The 18,429-nt window shown below is 33.6% G+C and overlaps 1 protein-coding gene across 3 annotated transcripts in view; it reads right to left on the reverse strand.

The window, feature by feature from the left end:
• The window catches only part of FER (FER tyrosine kinase), a 465,098-nt gene that overhangs the window by 341,167 nt on the left and 105,502 nt on the right, over positions 1 to 18,429 (reverse strand). For all 3 annotated transcript variants that reach the window (XM_032845246.1, XM_032845225.1, XM_032845234.1), the window contains exons 8-9: positions 18,155 to 18,274; positions 726 to 848 (exon numbers count right to left, since the gene is read on the reverse strand). In XM_032845246.1, the coding sequence (XP_032701137.1) occupies positions 726 to 848; positions 18,155 to 18,274 (243 nt within the window). The remainder of the gene's footprint in view (positions 1 to 725; positions 849 to 18,154; positions 18,275 to 18,429) is intronic.

The raw sequence follows: 18,429 nt of genomic DNA on the forward strand, positions 1-18,429 counted from the left end.
TTCCTTGAGAACACTGATAAATCAAGCCAGTGATGAGAAAATGATAGCAAGAAATTTATATACTCCAGTCAGGAATAGAGAAACCATACTAGTCACAACACCTGTTGGAGATGCAAATAATAACTATAACCAGAATATAAATTTTAAATTATAGATCAAAATGTAAACGTTAAAACAGCAGAAAATATAATTAGTGGTATCAGTGAAAACAACAGTATCCCCATGCAAGTAAAGTTTAAAAATCCAGTAGGATATTTACAGATCCAGAAATCAGCAAGAAAAACAACAGTAAGACAGAACAGCACAGCAAATCTTAAAGGGATTTTTATAAGTGAAGCGGACTACTATTTTCTCATAAGTGTGTTTGCTTCCTTCTAACACAGAGAAGCCAGTTTCTAGGTAACACTGATCTGCTACTTTCTCAACAAGGAATGCAGAGTGAATCTGGTGGACACTGATGAGGGGAATAAAGACAACTTTTAACAAGATTTTTCAGAAAATAGTTCAAACTGTTAAAATATTGAGACATTGACAAAACCTACATTGACAAAACCCAGATCAGTTTTCCAGAGTCCTAGAAAGTAACTCAACAACACCAAGTTTTACACTTAAAATAAAATTTCAGCTTCTAGAAATTTTACATCCATGACAATATATAACTGAAGTATTCCGTAAAAATAAATCAATTAAACTTTCTTCCTTCAAATTATTTTTGTTTTACTCACTCAGACTTCTTTTCACAGGTCTTAGAAGATTCCTCAATTCTCTTCTCTAGTTCCAAGACAGCCTCCTCCTTGTTTAAAAGCATCTGCTGTGTCTGTGTAAGTTCCTCTGCTAAAGCTTTCAACCTAGAATGAACAGTTTCCTCATCATCAATCAATAAAGTCAGTTACAGTCACTGTATGCCCACACCCTGAGCATTCATACATCTAAGATGGTGATTTCCAAAATGGTAGCCACATGTAATTTAATTCAAAATAAAGTAAAAATCCTTGGTTGCATTAACCACCTTTCGACTGCTAAACAGACACGTGTAGCTAGTGGCAACCTTACTGGACAATGCAGAAAGGATTATTTCAATAATCACAGGTAGTATTGCAGGGCAAGTCTGAGAGTCTTAGTCATTAAATAGAAAAAGAGAAACAGAAAATTAAAAAAGAAGAAAGGATTTAAGCAAATAAATACCCGTACTGTCCCAGGAGGAAGATATAGTGAAAAGATCATGGTTTTTGTTTTCAGACAAACATGTATTTACATTGTGGCTTTCCTACTTTTCATGAGATGATGGGCAAGTTGCACAAGCTCACTTGTAATTTGAGTGCAGTACTACCTGCCTCAAAGCATTATTTTGGGGATCGTATAAACTAATGCATATATAACAACTGGTACTTAGTAGGTACTGAGTAAATGGCATCTAGTATTTTTGGCATATGTTATCTCATTTAATTCTCACAACAACCAATGAGATAGATATTATTATCCATATTTTAAAGAAAAGAAAGTGAGGCTCAGTTGAATGCGCAATTTAAGTGGATAGTAAGCTATTTCTTTTCATATAATATAATAATGCCTTGCAGGTATTTTCCGTATAGGTATTAACAATTAAATAGACAAAATTAATATGTACATATAGACCAGATAATTTTTGGTTGCACAAAATGCACTTGGTCCTGAATAGAAATATCCCTACCACAAAAACACACACAGCTATTGTATCACATTAAAATTTTTAGGGAGGGCACCTGGGTGGCTCAGTGGGTTAAAGCCTCTGACTTCAGCTCAGGTCATGATCCCAGAGTCCTGGGATCGAGCCCCACATCGGGCTCTCTGCTTGGCAGGAAGCCTGCTTCCCTTCCTCTCTCTCTCCACCTGCCTTTCTGTCTACTTGTGATCTCTGTCTGTCAAATAAATAAATAAAATCTAAAATAAAATAAAATGTTTATCGTCAGCCTTTTAAAGCAATATATGAAACCCAAAATATACAAAAGAAAATATTTAATAATCCAACTCTATAAAAGTTTAAATTTATTAGAAGTTAAAGAGATGATAAAGAAAGTCAGAATTAAGAGTCAAACCATAAAGAAATATTTATAGTACAAATTACAAGCAAAAGCCTTCTTAGAATGGGGCACCTGGAGGTGCACTCAGTTAAGCATCTAACTCTTGGTTTCAGCTCAGGTAGTGACCTCAGGGTCGGTGAGATCAAGCCCTGCACTGGGCTCCCTATTCAGCACAGATTCTGCTTAAGTTTTTCTCTCTCTGCCCCTCCCCACCCTGTTCTCTATCAAATATATCATCTTTTTTTTTTTTTTAAACAAGCCCTCTTAGAGAATATGACAACCTAATATGAAAATGGACAAAGAACATAATTGGAATTTCATCAAGAAAAAATGCAAATGATCAATAAGCATATGAAAATATTTACAACCTGACCCATAATTAAATATCTGCAGATTAAATAAATAGCAAATTTATTTTTCATATACTAATATTGGTAAGTATGAAAAAAGGGATAATATCCAGTATTCTCAATACTGTAAAAAATAATAACAAACACATACACTGTTGATGTGACAACATTGGCACAAATTTCTTAGAGATCAACTTGGAACTGTTTTTCAAACTTCAAATTAGAATATTATCTGAATATCTAAAAAAAATTAAGAATATTATCTCAACATCTAAAAATCTATCTTACCAAAATACTTTACAATGTACACAAAATTTGCCCATATGAAGGTTGTTGCAACACTGTTTATAAAACAAAAACAAGAAAATATTTAAGTGTCCATCAACGGGGAATGGTTGAATAAATTTTAATCCACACAAAGTGGCACATAGTCACTAAAAAGAATGAGGTATACAAATGTACCTTTCTTCAAAGAAATATTTTTAAATTGAAAGGCATGATGAAGAATAAATATAGCATGGTTCCATTTATATTAAAATACATGTATGCGTATGTGCTATGGACTGAACTGTATCTCTTCAAAATTCCTATATGGAAGCCCTAAGTCCTAGTGTGTGGTGTTTGGAAAGGGAACCTTGGGGAGGTTATTAGGGTTAGATGAGTTTTTGAGGTTAGAGAACTCATGATGGGATTAGTGTTTTATAAGAAGAAGCACTAGAGAGTCTGTTCAAAATACAGCAATCAAGACTATTTCATTTTTGTTTAGAGTTAAGTAACATAATAAATCTTAATACTTTCTGAAGACATTATTGCAGCAAAAGATAACCTATGGTGCCTATATAATAATGATCCAGAATCACAAGGAAAAGATGAAATTAATTTTCTTTAGGTTTACATATATTTATAAGAAATTTACTTCAAATCTAGGGGCCCTAGGGTGGCTCATCAATTAAGTGTCTGACTTCAGCTCAGGTGATGATCTCAGGAGATTGAGATCAAGCCTTGAGTCAGGCTCCCCACTCAGCAGGGATTCTGCTTTTCTCTCCCTCTTCTCCTGCCCCTCCCCCACACATTCTCTCTCTCTCTCTCAAATAAATAAAATACAAAAAGAAATTTACATCAAATCTAGTAAAATTGCATTTTTTTCATTTGATGGTGATAGAAACTTCAATTATCTGGAAAATACACTTTTGTAGAATAGTTCATATCCTGACTACTAGATTAAAAAAAACTTACTATATTAAAATTCAAACACATTCTCAAGAAAGCTACATTTCAACTTCTGGTTTCAAGTTATTTATTAAACACTTATAAATAAATAGATAAATAGTACTCACATGTAATGCTTTGCTGTTACATGATCTCATGAAAGTCCAGATCACAGGACACTATCTCAGAACCTGTCCCAACCACCTTCTGTCACCCCGCCTGAAGGTAAGACAGTAAAGACCAGCCTCTCCATACTGTCTTGGCCATGTTACATAAAAGCTGAATTTGATAGAAAGCTCTCTTTACTACTTTTCACTCCTCTGTTTTTACCTCTCTTCCCTATACCTTGCTGTCATTCTCTTCTCTCCTGCTTAATCTTCCATTCATCTCTTTTCAACTCTCCATTCATTTCTAAACAAGTGTTTACTAAGCACATTATCAGGCACTGTGCTATACACTAGGGGTATAACAATAATCAAGTCTGGCCTCGGGTAACTTATATTCTAATAGAAGAAATATCAACTTTTTTTTCTTCCAACCCTCTTTTTTCTTAATTCTCTTTGACTATTACTATTTACTTGCCATAGTTTTTTCTTAATTCTTCTCACTGTACCATATGGTCCACTCCATCTTGAAATAAATACATAGTCCTACTAAACTATAAGATGCAGCACGATGGCTTACTCTCCACAGTACATCCCTTACACTTAGCACAGTGTCTTACACATAGTATGTGCAAAACTCAGTTCTCCATGTCTTGTTAATCTAAAGAAACCCACATATGAAGCTTTTTTTGACAATTTCCTAAGCTTCTTTTGACAATTCCCTAACTCTCAAGATTGCCCTGATCCTATCATTCTGAATTATCTAGAAAATGAAACCAAAGAGCTACCACAGTGTGGGAACAACATAATTTATGACTTTCACCCACTGACTAATTCTGGAACTAAACAGATATATAAACCACTAATGCAATGACTCAATGAAGGAAGCTTTAGTTCTATACACAGGAGTCACTAGTACAGGGCTAACTCCTTTCATGTAAAAGTTGTATCATCAAGCTAAACATTTTACCTTACCACCTCAGAAAAAGAGAAGTATTTGTGATTATAACTACATCTGTACTACATTTTGGAAAGCACCTTACTCTGATATAATGGAGAACAGGTCTAGAACCAGACATCCTCAGGTTCAATATTTACTTAGCTTTTTAAAGCTTCTATTTCCTCTGCTAATAAAATGGAAGTCAATTTAAAACCCAACTTAAAGAGTTCCTATGACTATGATGCATATTTTTTAAGTTCCTCTTACAGATTTTGAAGCATAACATGTTCTCTATAAATGTAACTTTATATTATCAACCAATTTTATTAGTTTCATAAAAAAATTTTTTTCAGAGAAGTAACTTTAAATTTTTCCTTCTACCTTTGGAGAATATTTTATTAATGTTAGGTGCAAAAGAATAATGTTGCTCCCAAGGCAGAGGCAGAATTGAATATATTTTAAATAAAACTCAAGAATAGGTTATATTTTTATTATTTATACATTATTCCCAATTGAGGGCAAGTACAATAAAGGAATACTGCAAACACGCTACATGAAAAATAGAGAAGCCACTGATAATTAAAAGTTTTCCCTTCAAAACAATGTCATTTCCAACAAAGTGTGAAAATTTTCAGTTCCATGAGAAATTAATATAAACTTGTATATCTTTGTAATCCTTGGTCCAAGTAAAAGAGTAAGTATGCCTATGGGTGTGTGTGTGTGTGCGCACACACACACACACACACACACGCACATACATGTTGATTTGATATGACTTAACAGAGTAATATCACCACAAATCTTAAAGGAAGCAAAAAATGAGAAATTCTATTATTGACCCCTTCATATTTTATCATTTGGACAAATTCAAGGGAAGACATTTGATTGTGGTAAACATCAGAGTTCTCTTACTAATTACAGTACTGCCCTCTCTTTATTTGCTATTTTCACTCTGGAAAGGAAGAATGAGGTGAAAGCCAGAGTCCCCATCCAATGCTACAATGGACAAGTTTAAACTACTTTAGACCCCATTCATCACTGCCACTTCTAGCAAAGTATATTAAAATCCAAATCTGCTAATATTTTCTCTGCCTTTAGTAATCATTTAGTCTCCTGAAAATATCACTTTAGCTCTCAATGAGAAATTAAATTTGATGCTTTTTATATGCTAAATTATATAAGTACATGTCAGCTCAATTATGAGAATGGGGTGACCTTATGATTTCTTTTCAAATTCCCGATTTGCGCTATAACAACTTAAACTCAGAAAAAGAGAAACCTACCCCAGCTTACTAGATTCCGTAAAGGCCTAGAAGAGCTAACAATACTTCTGTTCCAGGTCTGTTCTGTTAGCTAGAATTCACCACCTCTAACACTTACCAAGAAGGCCAGAAGGCCCAAGGAAGAAAGAAAGAACACTAAAAGTAAGGAAAGAAGGAGATGAGAGGGAACAGAAAAACAATATTAGTCGCCCTACTTTTTCCAGCTCTTGATCATGGCAAAAAATTGGTATGTCTTCTTGAGGCTTTAATTTTTGGATGCCTTAGCACAAACAAAGCATAATTAACCTTCACATAGTCTTCTTAAATTAAAAAAATAATAATAAGTAAGTCTTTGAAGTCAAAACTTTTTAATATTTCTAAATCTCTAAAGATCCCTGGTTGTAAATTCAAAGTGGAAAAGGGAAATGATTTAGAAGAATGGAGTTATATGGGGAAAATATTTTCTCTTCTTTACCACCATCCCCCTAAAAAAACAAACAAACAAACAAACAAAAAAACCTGGGGTGGGATGGATCCAGTGAAGAGGAAAATACTCTCATAATTAACAGTTCATGTATAGATGACATAATACATGTCAGGATAGTTTGCAAATTGCAAAGCACTATTCACCATTGTTTGTACACAAATATAATGTAATAGTTCAAATGGCTTATTCTTCACATTTTTATTTTTATTTTTTTTAAACATTTTATTTATTTATTTGACAGAGAGATAGCGCAAGTAAGCAGAGCAGCAGGCAGAGGGAGAGAGAGAAGCAGGCTCTTTGCTGAGCAGGGAGCCCAATTCGGGACTCGTTCCCAGGACCCTGGAATCACGACCCAAGCCGAAGGTAGATGCTTAACCAACTGAGCAACCCAGGTGCCCTATTCTTCACATTTTTAAATTAAATATGTTACATTTAAATAATTTGATGCAAAACAGTTAAATGTCATGAGACTGCCTTAAAAAAAACTTCATAAAACTGACATAAATACTTTACATTTACTGAATGCCAACCAGTTTTAAACACTTTATAAATAAGGACTTAAATCCACAACATTCTTATAACAATATTATTATCTCCATTTACACATGAGAAACTGAGGCACAGAGATTAAGGATCTTGTCCAAGGTCACAGAGCTGGTAAGTGGAAAAACATAGATCCTGAGTCCATGAACTTAATAACTAATGTCCTGTTTTAGTAATTTCATACCATAAAATTTATCTAATATATATGCTTCAACAAGTACACAAAGATAGAAACACAAAGATATTTATTGAAACACTGCTTGTAATCAGAATTACTAAAGGTGAATTCACTGCAATGCTAATGACACTTAACCTTCAGGCACCACACTTGCAAGATCTCAACCCAGACTCTGCATTTATTTTCATATTTGTAAGTCACTATAGTTTTTTTTAAAGATGCCCCCTACACACACACACACACCAATTTTATATGCTTCAGCCTCTACAAAACCTGTATCCACCCCTAACAACAGGAAAAAACTGGAAATAAATGCCCATCTATAAATAACTACATTAAATACATTTTATTACATGTAAGCAATAAAACACTGTACACTATTAATATTTCATATATATTAAGAAAAGAGGATAAGGCAAAAAAGTATGCATAGAATAAGCCCATTTAAGTCAAGAAAACAATTTATATGCATGGAAATACTTATATATACATTCTGGAAAGATACATGAATTTTTTTCCACCAATTAACACCAGAAGGTACAAATGGGGTCTATAAAAAGGAAAGCTTTGATTTTCACTGTACACCCTTTTGTAAGATTTTATGGATTTTATCATCTGCAAGTATTAGTTGGATAATTTTTAAAGACTTAACGTTATTTAAAGACACAAAAGCTAAAAACAATTGTAGAAAGTAACAAGTTTTCAGTACTTATACAGTAACTTTTCTATCCTCAAACCACTGGACATCATTATCTAAATCTTAAAGCATTCTTGCAGAAACGTAATTTCCTAAAAAATTATACATTATGAACTTCCAATACTGTCACATTCTTGTGACATTTGGGTTAATTAAAAAAATAAATGAACAGAAAAGGGTTACACAGCTGCCTGAAGTAATTTTTCTGATAACTCTTTTTCTCTATGACTGCAATATAAATTGAAGAAATAAAACATTCTTATGATCTCTTTCTTACAATATAATTGTAGCAGCACAGCAATTTATGGGTGACCTTCTATACCATGACACAAATCTTTATTAGCTCTTCTCAAGATTAAACAGAAAATAGCTCTTAATCAACCAAAGTTGTGAGCTTCTATTAAATGCATTTATCTCCTAAGACACAACCTCACCCACCCCAACCAAAAAATCCATCTGCCTTCTTCCGTGTGATTTCTGTGTCCCTTATCAATATATCCTTTTAACATGTCATCTGCCTTCTAATATTTTACATATTTCCAAATCTTTCCCAGTCACTCATTCAAAAAGTATTCCCCTGACATAACTGTAGTACATTTTCAACCAAAGACCAAACTTGAACTATGACTATAAATGAGAACAGCAAAAAACAAACTTGATAAAACAACAGTCCTGCTTAAAATATGAGAATACTGCATTATTTATCATTCTACTGACTGACAAGGTTGATTCAGTCTGATGAGTTAAGCTGGTATCATTGGCTCCAACAGGAGTCAGTAAACATTTGTCTAGAAAATAAATATTTTAGGGTCTGCCACCAAGAGGCAAAATCAAGGATATTATGTAGGTATTAACACAACAAAGGAGAAAACAAATATAAATATCTTACTGAAAATTTCAAAATATAATATTAATTGGGTACAATTCATTGTAAGACTAGTGTATCAATGAGAAGGATAGAAATCTTCCGAAGGAAATAATTTTTCCCTTCATTGGGGTTCAAAGTTAGTGCTCATCATAAAATCAACCATAAATGTTCATTTGTTAAAGCAGATATATAATGAGATTTCATGTATTTCATCTTTGAAAGGATCTTTTCACATAAATGGATACTAGCAATATACCATTAACAGTCATAAGCAGATGACTTTAAATAAGTATATTTACTGCTTAGAAGGCATTTATAAAGTTATATTGCATGATTTTTAGCATGTCATTACATCGCAGACTCATCACTCCAGACTCCCACTCCTAGGTGGGAACTCCTTAATTGCACAGTTGAATGGATTTTTGAAATGCCAAAATACTTGCACAGAGGTCCAAAACTCACTGCTAGAAATGTAGTTTGAGCATAGAAAATACATCAGCTATAAATTGGTGGGAATGGTAACCTTGCTTCATGTTTTAATGTTTGATGGCACAGGAAGTATATACAACAGCCTGCCAATACCTGGGATTCAAGAAATGTTAGTTGCCATCTAAATGACTTTACTACAATATAAATTCTGCATATAAGCACTGTACTATCTTGCAATTTTAGGTCGAATTCATTAGGAAAATATTCAAGTCTTTAGCACAAGCTAATTTTTCTGAAGCTTTTGGAATTCAGTGTTGAATAATAGTAGTTGAGGGAAAATCTGATTATTTAGAAAAATTTCAGTCTTGGCTCTGACCTCAAAAAAAAAATCACAATAAAACTTTACTACTTCTAACTCATCAAAATCCTATGTAATAGGGCAAATGAGGGTATTCAATTCCAGTTTTTGATAAAAATTCACGGACTGATGATGGTCAAGGCCATGAGAACAAATCAAAGTCATTACTGACATTTTTAACTTGAGAACACAAGATTAGATTGGATATTTTTCCAAGAAGCACCTGCTTATGAAATATACAATGAATAATCATACTAGGTAAACACCTAACATTTTCACAAGCTTTGTAAATTTGTTCAACTATGCCTCTTTCTGACTCACATTTTTAACACCATCAGTTTTAACACATCTCAAGAAATACCACTTCAGTTTGTACTGAATTAGTGTCTTCTCAACCTCTTTGAAAATATTCTTGTCTGTAGTTGAGCCACAAAGACTATTCCTAGAGAGTAATTCTTCAGTCACTTCAGGTTTGCCATTGAGTCCTCAAACAAACAACGACTGAGCAGTTTTGATCACACCTGCTGACTTATCAAGAGACAGGGAAAGCCACATGAAATCATTTATTTTTTTAAATTAACTAACGATGTAGCTTCCAACCTTCTCAACTCTTCAAGGGAATATTCTCACTGAAAGACTAATAGACATAAACAGGTTTATTTTGTCTAGAAATATTTCCTATTTCCTTAGTTACTACAGTGAAACACTAATTAATTCACCACTAGTAAATGACTTTCCCTGTTTAGATAACAAATGAGCCACCCAGAAACTTATTTTGGTTGCGTCTTTATTTTCATATTTTTCTGAAGAAAGTCTGCTGTGATGAGGTATTCCATTTTAAATTTTATAATTTTCCTAACTAATGCTCTCCTGTGAGTTAGTGATACTGAAATGAGTATTTAGACTGACAATGCCAACATATATTATATCATTTTAGTACAGCCATAGTGTCACTACATAATAAACACAATACTGTGCCACTTAATTCAATAACAAAATAATACACACTCCATTATGTCTTATCTTGATAAGCACCACAGTAATATATATTGTATACCTGAAATGAATATAACACTTACATGTTAATTACACTGGCATTAAAATTTTTAAAAATTTTAAAAATTTTAAAAAGTGCAACATTCAAAATCTATATTCTTTTTTTGTTTTGACATAATAGGAATGGGCTGATAACAGAAAGTCATTCAAATGCTGTAAGACAGCAATATGTGCAGCACTCAAAATGCTACTGAGTTCAAACGGTGTCACTGTGGTCTGTAGTACACCAAGCATGTGTGTGAAGTGAGGAGAACACCATATATGGTCTCTGTCACAAATGCTCAACTCTGTCATTGTAACAATGGTAATAGATAAATGAATGAGCATGGCAGTGTTCTAATAATCCTTTATTTATATACTTGTTTAAGCTTCACATAATCATTATGTGTCACAAAATATGTTTCCGCTGATTTTTTTTAAACATTTAAAAATGTAAACAGTATTCTTAGCTCATAGACAGCATAAAAATAAGTAACAAGCTGGATATGGCCCACAGCCCATAGTTTGCTAATTCATGTCCCATAAAATCCAAAAGAATTACTTTTCCACATAATTACCATTCTTCAATTAAGAGATCTTATTTAGGGGTGCCTGGGTGGCTCATCAGTTAAGCATCTGCCTTTTTGGCTCAAGTCATGAACCCAGGGTCCTGGGATCAAGCTTCCCCCCCTTACCCCACATCAGACTCCCCACTCAGTGGAAAGCCTGCTTCTCCCTGCTTGTGTTCTTTGTTGCTATCTCTCTCTCAAAGAAAGAAAGAAAGAAAGGAAGGAAGGAAGGAAGGAAGGAAGGAAGAAAGAAAGAAAGAAAGAAAGAAAATATTTAAAAGAGAGAGAGAAAGATCTTAGTTATATCCCATTATAAAAGCTAACCACATTCTGACTTTTAATTTTTAAAAAATGTACTAGGAAATACAGGCTTTAGGTTGGGCTTTAGTTAGAACCCAAGACTATTTGGGGCACCTGGGTGGCTCAGTGGGTTAAAGCCTCTGTCTTCGGCTCAGGTCATGATCTCAGGGTCCTGGGATCGAGCCTCGCATCATCAGGCTCTCTGCTCAGCGGGGAGCCTGCTTCCCCTTTTTTCTCTGTCTGCCTCTCTGCCTACTTGTGATCTCTCTCTCCCTGTCAAATAAATAAATAAAATATTTAAAAAAAAAAAGAACATAAGACTATTTAACACAATCTTTTAGAATTCAAATATATGTACTACTGATAGGGAGAATAACTTATAATAAAAGAAACCTCATTTCAAACCAGAAAACTGAGTCAAAAAAGACCTAAGTAGTACCATAACGCCTCATCATTTTATTAAAATTAACCAAAATTCCTCTTTGGGCAGACATGTTAATGTTCACCTTGTTTTGAAATAACTCGATATCTTTAATTTGCCTTAATTAAACTACTGATGTGCTTGTTCAGAACTCCATTTACCCTGCTTTAAGTTTGCCACAGATTGCAGATGGATGCCTCATCTATCCCAAATGCCAAAACTAATGTAATAAATACTTACATATATTTTTTTCTAATGTTCAAAATTTTATAGACCTGTCCTCTTCAAGTTATTCTGATGAGCTAAAATTACTGAGTCCCAAATTATTCAATTAAATAGTGATTAGATGAGAGGAAATATTTGCATATATCATCTTAATAAATGGATAATTAAAATCAATATAGTATCTTTTCTAGCATTTCGCAAAGAAGAGTGATTCAAAACAGAGGCAGATGAGGAAAGGGTTATGAAGGGGAAGAAAACAGGCTGTAGATCACAGAGACAAAGAAAACAACCTCAGATTGCAGCTTGAAGGTAATACAGCTAAAATGGATGTATGATGGGAAGTGTACGATTTCAGGTGTCCAGTGCTAGAAATTCCTGGAGGCTGAGGAAGCGGCCCTCTACCACATCATGATCTACTTGCAAAAAAATTTCCCATAAGTAGGAAATAAACAATCTTACAAATACATGAGTTGAAGTCTCTATATACCACACCTTTATCAATGTAGCTGATACAAATTATGAGAATATGATAAAATGCTTCATGGCACATATTTAGATAGGTAAATGCAGTAACTTTGCCATTTACTATTATTACAACATTAGATTTCCAACAAGCCTCCTTTTGGGTATGAATAATAGTTATGTAATAATGTCAGAACCTCTTACATGTAGCTGAGAAAACTCTACATGACACCATAAGTGGGAAACAAGAATAGAAATTATTAAATATATGAATAAATTTCTGCTAATAAAAATGACAATTTGTGGGACACCTGGGTGGCTCAGTTGGTTAAGCAGCTGCCTTCGGCTCAGGTCATGATCCCAGCGTCCTGGCATCGAGTCCCACATCGGAATCCTTGTTCTGTGGGGAGCCTGCTTCTCCCTCTGCCTCTGCCTGCCACTCTGTCTGCCTATGCTCGCTCTCTCTCTCTCTCTCTCTCTCTCCGACAAATAAATAAATAAAATCTTTTTAAAAAAAAATGACAATTTGTATGTTACATTTGGAAATCTAAAAAAAAAAGCCCCCTCCAAATTAAAAGATGTCTTTTTATGAATAGCAAAGTGAAAAATATAACCTTAGGGAAAGAGGATCTACTTGAACTTCAAATACCTTACAATTTAACACTGACCCAGAAGTATGGCAGAGGAGAAGAAAATACAAAGAGTCAAAAAGGAATCCAATTAGACTGTAAAAATGCTACTTTTAATCCAATGACACAATACAACTTGAGGAATATAAATCTGTCAGAAAAGTGTAACAAAAAGATATTCTTTAAATATGAAAGATACATATTCAAACAGAGCAACAGTCCTTAATCATTTTGGGTGGTAAAGCCCTCTGAAAACTTGCAGGAACCCGCCCACAGAGAGTAACACACACATTTCTACACACAATTTTACTGGGTTTATGGCACAGAGTTTCAATCCTGCCTACACGATAAAGTCACCTGGAAAGCTTACCAAAAATCCCAATGCCTAGACCCTCCCCTACAAAATCTGATTTAATTGGTTTGGGTGAGGTCCCAGGCAGCATTTTTTAAAGCTCCTTCAATGACCTAACATAAAGCCAGAGATGATGACATCCACTATTCAAAAACTTCCTGAAATCTCTCCATAAAACCCTCTTCATTCACTTGCTCATTCAACAAAGATGTTAATTAATCATCTGCAACCTCTGGCATTTAGCCAAAAATTCTGAAGAGTCCTAGAGAAATGTAGTCCAGTTCTTTCTGTTTCACAGTCACCACGAATCAGCAGTCTGGCAGTCTGCCAGTATGACTTGCATTATTAGAAAAATTCTCCAGGAGTCAAATACTAATGATTCTCACTTCCAAACTAATGTAACCTTTCACAAAGGAAGGTCACCAGATCACTGAAATAAACATAGAGGAAATGCAAAATGAACACAGTTTTGAAGTTTTCCTCTACTATCTCTTATTATAGCTCTTAAATGGGCTCAGGAAAAATGTAGAACATGGGGAGGCACGGGCCATAAAACATTGGCATTTTCAAATAACACTTTTCAGAGTGTTCTATTCTAAAACTATACAGAGCACTGTGATTCAGGAACAAGTGTTTAGTAAAAGGATAAGTGACGCAATGGGAGGAAAAGCAAATAGCTATTATTCTGAAAAGTCGTGCCACAATAAAATTGCAAAAATTAGAGAAATAAAACTACATTTACTTAATATTATTATAAACACTGGCCCCAACAAGCTTTCCTACTTACCTCATCTACTCATCCCCATTCCAACATATGATCTACATATATACAAATACATATATGTACTATTTTTTATTAACAGACTTATTCTATAAATATTACTGTATAACTTGCTATTTATCATATATTTTGGAGATCTTCCCATAAAAGCATATATATATATATATATATATATATACACACACACACACACACATATATATATGTGTGTATGATTGTGTGTGTATATATATATGTATATATATAAATAAAGATACCTTACTCTATTTAAAACCTGCATAATCTGGAAAATTCTAGCTATAGTATTATGTATATATCATAATTCAACCGATCCCTTATTGATGAATATTTAGGGTGTTTCCAGCGTTTTGCCAAAACAAAAGGACTGTTTTAAGGCCTTTATAGTCCTTAGCCTCTATTCAAATTAATGTCATATATACTAAAATGTGGTTTCTCAGAAATCCACATTCATATGCAGATATTAAAATCCATATTGTACACCTGAAACTAATACAACAGTGTATGTTAACCAAAAGAAAAAAAAAGAAAATCTAACCTATGAATTTTGAAATATTTTTGTGATTACCAAATTTAATAATTAATGAAAGTGACATAATATACCTTGTAACATAGATTTCTTTTCATATTTAGTAACTAACAAAAAAGTATTTCCAAAAGCTCATGAAAAACTAAGCATCGTGCTTGGGAGTCCACCCTAAACAGTAATTAAAATAAACAACAAAGCCAGTACCTAGAACTTGCTGTGTGCCAGGGACTATTCTAAGTATTCTACATTTATTCATGCATGTAAGCTTTACAACAACACTATGAGTTGGGGGCCATTATTATCACCATTTTATATTTGAGGAAAACGACACATATAGGGACTAAGTAATCTGTCCAGTTTCACAGAGGTAATGTCATACTGTCAAGATTCAGAATGAGGCAATGCACCATGTTACACTTAGACCTATATCCTTATTTACCTATACAGGTTAAGTTCTAGAAGTAAAATTTCCAACTCAAAACATATGAGCAAGCCCAATTTGATGTATATTGCAAAATTATCCTCCAAAAAGCTTACACTAATTTATTTTTCTGCCAAGACTTTATAAGAAGGCTTATTTCTCCATACCCTCCATAACAGTGTGTATTATCAAATTATTTAGTTCTTGCCAATCTGGGAGATGGAACAGCTGAATTTTTAAAAATGGATATTTCTTTATTGTCACAAGACTATTGGTCATTTATATTTATTTTTCCAAAGCTATCTATCTGTTCATCTGTTTGATTTATTTATTTCTATTGGACATAATACTTCAACACATTCAACAACAAAATTAATAAATTAATGCCTCAAGAAAGAAATTAGTTCAACTTCAAAGCACTAATGTTATGGTAAAAAAGACTTTGCATCATATTAAATATATACATATGTGTGTATATATACACATATTTTGTGGATTTACCTTAGATTATTTTAACAGTGCCAATAAACACATTGAATAATTCATTCTTGGAATACAATTCTTGAGGAAAACCTGCTCTTAAACTCGTATCCTGATTTAAACACTGCTCAGTGAAATGTAGCTGAAGTTTTGCCTCAATAAGATGTAAGCAATTGAATCTTCTATCACATTATCAAAGATTTATTATCCTTAATTTATGACATTTTTTTCACTGCTTCATCACCATAATTAAGAAATAATGATTTATGTGCATAACTAGTTTTATTCTCATTACACTCTGGAAAGCAATAAAACAAATTATTCTTTGGTCACAAAATCTCTTATTTTACATAAGCTTTTAACAGGTAGCTATTTTTAATTTTGCCATATTACACTCCAATATTTTTATACTCATTCTTTCTTGGTGTTTATTAAAATAAATTGACCAATATTAGCATAAATACCTTGAAGGTATTAACCCTTGCAACCTTAAATATACAGTAAATATATTTTGATGAACAAATGAATAAATTACTTGGGAACAACATAATGATCAAAAAAACCCAGGAGTAATTTATGCCATATTCCTTCATCTAGCAGCACAGGAATAGAAAAATGAAATTTGTCACTGCACAAGAACTGAGAAACTCTACTATCCATTTCGTGCCATAAATCTACCCCTATCATTATTCTTGACCTTGGCACTGTTGACATTTTCACCAGATAACTCTCTGTTACAGATGACTGTCCTATGCACTGTAGGATACTGAGCGGCATCCGTGGCCTCTACCCACTAGTTACCAGCAGCACCTTCCCATCTGACAAACAAAAATGTCTCCAGATATGGTCAAATGTTCCCTGGGGACAAAATGACTCAGGGTAAGGATCACTGGTTTAAAGATGGCTAACACTGCAAGTATATATCTAAAACCAAAGTGAGACTCCCGTGAAGGACTTCAAAATTTGGGAACAGCTTCAAGAATCCCAATATGGTTGCTAGAAAAACCTCCCTAATTCAGTATACTCCCATGCCTCCCTTCCACTCAATAGCCAATCCACCATAACTTTTAAGCCTTCAGGTGATTCAACAAGTATTTGTTAGTTTCTTCCATTCCACTTGCTCAACTTTAAAGTTTTTAACCCCTTTCCAAGAACTAGTTGCAGGATCCGACCCACTCAGTTATTCATCTATAACACCACAATATTACTGAACAATAGAAAGATATTGTTAAGTTATATTAGATGGGGACTTCTGGCTGAGTCTTTTGAGGTAAAGTGCCAACAAGTCAGATGATATTATGTATCCAATATTGAAGACAAATGAGTACATAATCATTCCTAGCTGTGGTTCTGATCCAGAAGACAAGTGTATACAGTGCTTATTAATAAATGTTTCTTTCTGTTGTTCCTAAAAAAATTATTAATGGAGGAGTTAAATATTTATTTATTTGAAAGAGACAAAGTGAGAGCATGAGCCAGGGGAGGTGCAGAGGGAGAAGCAGGCTCCCTGCTGGGCAGGACCCTGGAATCATGACCAGAGCTAAAGTCAGATGCTTAAACCACTGAGCCACCCAGAGACCTGTGAGTTAAATATTTATAAGTAGAATGCCTTAACTATGTTTTGTTTTTTTTCTTTCCTTTCCTTTTCTTTTTTTTTTTTTTCTTTTTTAAAGATTTCATCTATTTATTTGACAGAGAGAGAGTACAAGCAGGGGAAGCTGCAGCAGGCAGAGGGAAAGGGAGAATGAGCACTCCCCCACAGGGCTGGGATCAAGACCTGAGCGGAAGACAGATGCTTAACCTACTAAACCACCCAGGTACCCCCATTAACTCTCTTTTCTAAATTTAAAAATATACTATTGGTAGCCTCTAATACTTGAAAAGGACTGAAAAACACATTAAGATATCTCAAAACTCCTTTAAACTGTTAGGCAACAATAACAAGGTGAAGAACTAATTTATTTAAAAGCCTGTAACAGAAGACATCCCTGCTCACAGAGAAAAGAATTCAAAGTCAACTTTTTATACTAAACACTTCTGACACCTGAGTCTCTTCTTTATCATTCAATGTTCTCATTTCCAAAATGGTTCTGCCAAAAAGTTTTGAGCATTAAATAGGAAAGAGAAAGGAAGGAAGGAAGGAAGCAAGGAAGCAAGCAAGGATGGATGTTAGTTTTGAAAAGCATCAACCAGTATTCCAATATAAGTAACTGGGCAAGTGACTATAACATCACACAGAAATTTGATTTTCAGAATCACCAAAATTAGGGATCACAATGACTAAAGTTAATATATTTTTCAAAACATTTCTTTCTGACCAAACAACAATCAATTCATTTTTAATTTACTTTTCATTACTTGCAAAAAATGAATTTTAAATCTGATAAAGTACAACTATAAACAATAACACTAATTTTTTAAACTATTCAGATTTTCTAAATACTTACATTACTTGCAAACTTTCTGCTGTTAAATTATTCCACATAATTTCATTTGCCTGAAGATTTTCATTTTCTTCTAGTAAGGAAGTATCAAATTCAATTTCTTGCTCTTTAGCAGCCGTTGTTCTAATAAAGCATGCCAAATAATTTTGATCAATATGACAATACTATCATAATATATCTTAGTGCACACCAAAGGCAGAGTATTTGTTACCCAAAATTATGTTCACAAAATAGAGTAAATACAAATAGAATAAATCATATTAAACCCCAGACACAAA

Source organism: Lontra canadensis, unplaced genomic scaffold (assembly GCF_010015895.1).
Source record: "Lontra canadensis isolate GAN:19392208 unplaced genomic scaffold, GSC_riverotter_1.0 scaffold4, whole genome shotgun sequence".
Classification (NCBI taxonomy): Eukaryota; Metazoa; Chordata; class Mammalia; order Carnivora; family Mustelidae; genus Lontra; species Lontra canadensis.